The sequence below is a fragment of the Aegilops tauschii genome, chromosome 4 (genome assembly GCF_002575655.3).
Source record: "Aegilops tauschii subsp. strangulata cultivar AL8/78 chromosome 4, Aet v6.0, whole genome shotgun sequence".
Taxonomy (NCBI): domain Eukaryota; kingdom Viridiplantae; phylum Streptophyta; class Magnoliopsida; order Poales; family Poaceae; genus Aegilops; species Aegilops tauschii.
This window is the reverse complement of record NC_053038.3, coordinates 527,028,833-527,035,714: the sequence shown is the minus strand read 5'-3', so window position 1 is coordinate 527,035,714 and position 6,882 is coordinate 527,028,833. Positions and strand designations below refer to the sequence as shown.

The 6,882-nt window shown below is 44.3% G+C and overlaps 1 protein-coding gene across 1 annotated transcript; it reads right to left on the bottom strand.

Moving 5' to 3' along the window:
• Nucleotides 1–4,911: 4,911 nt before the first annotated feature.
• On the bottom strand, nucleotides 4,912–6,639 carry LOC109749033 (tryptophan decarboxylase 1). Its single transcript, XM_020308031.3, has one exon. The coding sequence runs from the start codon at nucleotides 6,571–6,573 to the stop codon at nucleotides 5,023–5,025; it is 1,551 nt and encodes a 516-aa protein (XP_020163620.1). The 5' UTR covers nucleotides 6,574–6,639; the 3' UTR covers nucleotides 4,912–5,022.
• Between the last annotated feature and the right edge of the window lie 243 nt (nucleotides 6,640–6,882).

Genomic DNA, 6,882 nt, shown 5'->3' with positions numbered 1-6,882 from the left:
TTGGTTAGCGTTGGCCAGTTTTTAGAATTATACCTGTAGAGACAGAGCCAAAGATGAAAAAAAACGGAGTACAAACAGATCCGCCGAAGACTAGCACGATCTTCCAAAGACACGTTACCACACGTCCTCCGACAACACTAAACACATCATTGGGACATGGATGAGGCGTGGAAGACATTATTTCTACTAGGGAACACCATGGCCACCGCACAACCCCAACTGAGATGATGAACAAACACGAATGAGAGCGGGGTCCCTTCCACCAGCGAGGGTTGGGGTCCACTACACTTCCACGTTCCGAAAGGCCGTTGGAGTGTGACCGGCGGCACCGCCGACAACCGCTCAACCCTGTCTTACATTTATTTCTTTTTAATTTTCTAGAAAATATTTTAATTTGAATTTTTTGAATAAATGTTAAGAATCACCAAAGAGTTCATGAATTAAAAAATATTATGTGCATTTAATTTTAGAAAAAAGTTATTTGAAAAATGTTCACAGATTTAATATATTCATAATTATATAATGTTCATGGATTAAAAAAATTCTTCGTGAATTTAGAAAAATATTCATAAATTTTAGAAAATATTACTGACTTTCAAAATGAAAAACAAAAACATATTAACTAGAGAAGGAAAAGTTGAAAATAGAAAAACCCGAAAAAAAGGGTAGAGAAAAACACGGGAAAAAGACTACCGGCTATAACCTTTCGAAAACCAAAAGGTTTGAACAGCTCTATGTGAACTAAACAAGCATATATTATTGAAAATATTGATCTCTGTAGCGTGAATTTCTTTTCCTCAATCTATGACATGATCCTCGATACATATATCATGCATTTTTTTACTCTCAGTATAGAGAAACCATTGGCATCTACCCATCGTATTAACATTTTGCTTTATCACATCACAGATGCCGTTGGGCGTTAATATATTTCCAACCCAAGTCAGAGTTTCTTGGGAGGAGACTTCATGGTCTGCTCGCCCAAAGAACTTTGACACATCCATTCTAACAGGAATGACTGTGAGCAATCATCACTTCCAGTGGGCAATAAACCTATGGACAATGATAGCCGAGTCCTTTTGAATACAAACCAATGTCTACAAACAATACTCATCATCTTAGACATAATTGCAAATGGTTAGTAATATCATCTTAAACATACATATCTGACATGAATATGCTACAAACAACGAAATAAAAACCCCACAATGGCTTGTTGGGCTTTAGTAGATCATCAATGAAGCGGTGGCTAGCTAGAGGCGGAGGAAGGCGAGCAGGTGTGGCACCGACGTGCAACCCTAGCCCGAGGAGACAAGGCGAGAGGTAAACGAGGAGTATGCAGGAACAATACAAGGGTGCAAGCGGGCAACCAATGAAACACATTTGTAAGCCTAACAAAGCCAACTTGGTGTAAATCCTTGGTTCATATAAATATAAAGATTGGCTTCTATAATATATTTACATGCGATCTAAGCTCAAGTGTCTTCTCGGTCGGAGGAGCGGATGTCATTTTTTGGGCGTAATTAGTACTAGGATTGAAGCTCGATCTGCTCAACAAGGCGCCAAATTATTACTAGGAAATCTAAAGCTTGCCACTAGTATATGTCCCATCGGATCGGATGAACTTCCAAATCCTAGCCTTCTCGGGTCATTAGGCCCTTCCACCTCATTCGTAATTATAGGTTTGCCAATGGCGTGGCTACATCTTGCTTGGTTGTGATATGATCGGGATCATGGAGGATGTCCCGTTTGCTTCGAAGTTTTCTTGGTACATTGATGTGTCTTCTGCTAGGCTAGGAATCTATGTCGGGGCGTTTCATATTTTGCGCATAGGTCACTGGACAGCAACCTACCGCATACCCCCCTCCCCCCGGCAAGCACCGCCTCTCATGGGCCAACCCATTCTGATTTTTTGTCATCGGTTTTGGCAAGGTTCTACAACCTTCGCATGACCCTTTTTTCTCTCTTTTTCTTTGATTCTCTCCCTCTTTATTTTTTATTTTTATTTTTCCTTTTTTTCTAGTTTTAATTTCATTGACCTTTTTTTAAATTTGCGAACATCTTTTTGAACATTTTAAAACCGGTGAACATTTCTTGAATTCATGACCAGTTTTCAGAATTCATCAACATTGTTTTATATTACTAAATCATAAAAATTTCTTGAAATTCTTTAATATTTTCAACTAAAAATGTATTCTAAATTCCTGACTTTGCAAACTGATTTTTTTTAAATCGTGAATATTTTTCAAAGTCTCGAACATATTTTCAAAATGTTTAATATTTTGGAATTCATGAATTTTTTTTAGAATTTGCTAAACATCTAAATTAGCGGGCATTTTTTTGTATTAGCAAATTTTTTCAAAATTCAAGAACATTTTTTAACCCGAGGACAGTTTTCCAAAATCATGATCAATTTTCCAATTTGTGAACACTTTTCGAAATTGTATTTTTGTTGCAATCCCAAACATTTTTTAATAAAGCAACATTTAAAATAAAGAAAAAAAATAAAAAATATGAAAGGAAAAAAGGGGCGCCCGCCCCTTATATGGACTGGCCCAAAACAAGTGCTCACGGATGAGCGGGGGGAGTGCGCGTTTGCTGGACTAGCATCTCATCACGGGAGGTCCCATTGGACGCTCTTTGCGTCAAACTGGCGTCACCATGCAGGCAGCTTGACTGGGCCGGCCCATCGCGCTGTACCGCTGTAAGGAGGGGAGAGCAAAAGAGGGAGGCAGGCGCGATGGCAGGAATCGCCCCGGCGATCAACAGGTTATGCCTGCGTCCTACCAGCCACTCCAACTGACTAGCATTGGTTCCAGTAAAATAGCGCGCATCTAGAATAACTCAGTGCAACCGTACAACCGTACCTATCTACTGTATCGAACTGGAATTAGTTACTGCAGCGAACATCTTACAAAAAAGTGTACATTTTTTCTGGAAGTGTATATTTTGAAAAAGTGCGAACATTGTTTTGAATTTCTGAACAAATTTTCATAGACAGGAACATTTTTTTGCATATGCGAACAAACAATTTGAAACTGTAGAAAATGTTTTTGAAAAACGTGGACCATTCTTTGAAGTTGTGAAAGAATTATGAAATTCCAAAAAAGAAATTAAACCGTGATTCTTTTCGAATTTTTGAACAAATATTTGAAAAATGGAACATTTCATGAAATTAGGATTTTTTTTGAAACCGTGAACATTTTTTGAATTTTTGAATAAAAGGTTGACAATGTAACTTCATGAAATATCTAACAAAAATAGAAACCATTAACATTTTTTAAAATTCCTGAACACATTTTCAAATGTGAACATTTTATCAATTTCAGACCAAATTTTGCAACCGCGAACACTTTTTCAATTCCAGAAGTATTTTTGAAATATGAAATTTTTCGAAATTTGTGAACAAATTCTGAAATATATTAACATTTTTTGAAAGTCCTGTACATTTTTTGAATTTGTGAACATATTTGAAATGGCGGAACATTTTGAAAATCTGAACAAAATTTGAAGTAGACAACAAATCAACTTGAAAAATAAAAAAGGGAAGAAAAGAAAGAATGTAAACAAAAATAGAAAATAAAAAGGAAAGAAAAAAGAAAGAAGAAAGAAGAAAAATAAACAAAAAAAGAAAAAAGAAAAAACCAAAAGCCAAAAAGAAACAGAAAACCGGTGCAGAGAACCTGCTAGAAGGTTCCTGAAACCAGAAATACCAGTTGGGAAACTTTAGAAGGTTCCTAAAACCGAAAACGCTGCAACTCTTTAATGGGCCAGCCTAAGTTATCGCTCAAAAGCTAGATCTGTGCGAAAGGTCGACACATTGACGCAACGGGCGTCCAATAGGGAATTCCTCTCATCACCTGGTAATTGCTTTTTTGTTTGAGAATTGCCAACACTTTATTGATCAATGTCAATGTTTAAGGGATAAAAAGACGGGCCATGAGGAGAAATAAGCCACATATGGTGATCCTGATCAAGCATAGCTAAGTGGTTGGCAAGTAAATAAGATCGGTAAATAGGAGGTCCCCTATGGCATTGTACGAAGAATTTTAGCTATGGTACCGTAGCCAGCGGGCTAGGACTAGCTCGGAGGATTGCTGTCCGTGGGCCACCAAGCCCGTCATCTTGATCTGATAGAGTTAATTTTGCACGTGAAATTGCAATTAGTGTTACTTTACTCAATATCGGAGAGCTGTGAAGTTTAATTTGCACGTTGGACGGACTGTAATATTTTTTTGAGTCCAACACTCATAGCTAGTACTCCCTCGGGTCCTTTTTTTTACTTGGTGTATTAGATTTGTGTCAAGTCAAACTTTGCCGATTCGGGTCCTTGAGCTAGAGAGCACAAACCACCACCGCATCGGGTCGCCTCCGCCGGACGAGAGGATGAAAGGGTGCTGGGGCGACTAACCTCGTTGAGGCATTGTTGTGAGCCGGATCAAAAACCTTGTGGTAGAGGTGACTGGAAGGAGAGCGGCACGAGAAGGGAAGTTGCGTCGATGTTGGGAGTGACAGAAACGAGGGGATGCGGAAGATTGGGAGGGGATAAGTCGTCGCGAGCAGTGCATATGCCTTGAATATAAGGCGTGCATATGCGTGGACATGCATGAGACTTGATTGGCCGCCCGATTCAGTTCCTTTTCGTGTTACAAAGAAAGAAGCACATATTACAACCCTGAATTGTCAACAAAGTTTAAGAACAACCCCGAACTTCGAAACCATCTAGTTTACTAGGATGCCTATGTGGCAGGGTGACTTTCATATTTCGGGTGTGTGACGTGGCGGGTGACTAAGATGCTGACTAGGCATTTGACTGGTTTTGACTTGAGAAAGGTTGATTTTCGTTTGGTTTTGTATGTGAGGTTGTAAAGTAGACGGTTTTGGAGTTTAGAGTTGTTTTTTAGACTTTGGTGATAAATCAAGGTTGTAGTATGAACCTCTCTCTATTACAATTGTCGGGCACATAAATAGTCGTGTGTTTCTTTCATTTTTTGGGGTCAAATTCTCTATGAATGCACACACTTAATCCATCATCAAGTCGTTGGTCGTCCTCTTGATGAGCTCCCATGCACTCCTCACGTGCCTCTCCTCTTGAAGCGACGACCCCACCGCAAACCGGAGCAAGATCCTGTCGCTGAGCACAGTGTGCGCAAAGTAGGCTTTGCCAGTCTTGTTCAGATTCTTCATCAGCACACGATTGACCTCATCTGCGGCCTCCTCTGTTATGGCTCCACGAGCCTTGATCCTGAAGCACACCATGGCAAAGTTTCTAGGCACGACGACCTCGAACCGGTGGTCGGTGCGGACGAGACCTTCGAACAACTTGGCCATGTTGACATCGCTGCGAATGTGCTCCTGAAGCTTGGCGGTGCCATAGGTGCGCATGACCATCCACAGCTTGAGCCCACGAAATCGTCGGCCCAAGCCGATCTGCATGTCCTTGAGATCAGTGACCTCGTGGGAGTCGGTAGCGTCGTTCTTGAGGTACTCCGGGTTTGTCTCCATGGAGTCGCTTAGGCGGTGGGCGTCGCGGACATAGAGGCAGGTGCAGTCGAGGCAGGTGAGAAGCCACTTGTGCGGACTGACGCTGATGGAGTCCACGAGCTCGACGCCGTTGAGGTGGTGGCGGAACTCCGGGCAGATGCAGGCGCTGCCGGCATAGGCGGCGTCGACGTGGACCCACGCGCCAAAGGATGCAGCAATGTCGGCGACGGCCCCCACTGGGTCGACAGCGTTGGAAGATGTGGTGCCCACCGTGGCGCAAACGTACGTTGGCACGAGGCCGACGTCGACGTCAGCCTGCATGGCCTCGAGCAGCTTCGCCGGGTCCAGTGCGTATTGGGTCTCTGGGCCGGCGGGGATCGAACGGATGTTGGCGGGGTCGAAGCCGGCAAGGCGGCATGCCTTGAAGAAGGTGGAGTGGGTCTGGTCCCCGGCGTAGACAACCAGACCCGGCATGCCAAACACTCTCACAGATCCGCTCCGACGCAGCGCAGCGTCACGCGCGGCGACGAGCGTTACCAGCATTGCCTCGCTGGTGGTGCCGAGGATGACGGCGCCTCCGGTCCCACGGTCGCCGGTGGCCGTGTGGCTCATGAAGGTGTCGGGCAGGTGAAGGAGCTGCGCGAGCCAGTTAAGCGCGAGTACCTCCAACTCAGTTGCTGCGGGGGCAGCCTGCCACGTGAAGCCGACAGTATTCATGGCGGAGGCGATGAGGTCTCCGGCGATGGCGACGGCGCTGTTGGTGGCGGGGAAGAAAGCGAAGAAGTTTGGGCTGGCCCAGTGCGTCATGCCAGGGATGATGGAGGCCTTGAGCTCCTTCATGGTGACGTGGAACGGTGCGGGATAAGTTGGCGGGGACGCCATGAACTCGTGCTGCAGGTACCCCGGCTTGACGTCGGGGAGAACTGGCATGGACTCCACGGTGGTGTAGTAGTCGCAGATGAAGTCGACAGCCTCGTGAATGTAAGATCGGACGTCCTCGGGCTTAAGCGGCCGGAAGGGTTCCTTCACGTCGTCGGCGGCCGCGATGCCAGAGAAAACCGTCGGGTTGGTGGTGTTGGAGCTGCCCATTTGTATCGCTCTTCTGAGGAGTTTTTGTCCCGGCCGGCAGACGTACGTGCTTGCTCTTTTGCGGGAGTGCTTGCTTGGTTTGTTAGGGGCCGCCGGGTATATGTAGGTAGTTCCAGCGAGTCTGGGGGAAGGGGAGCACATGGAGAAATTCCAGTCTATGAACTTCGATGAATTTGATTCATACCCTGGATTTTAATTTTGGTTCAGTCAGTTTCTCGGCTGTTGATTCATAGCCTGAGATGCGTGCTGTGTTTTTTTTTCTGGACTGTTCTGGGAGCTGGGTTTGGGCTGATTTTTTTGACTCACCGC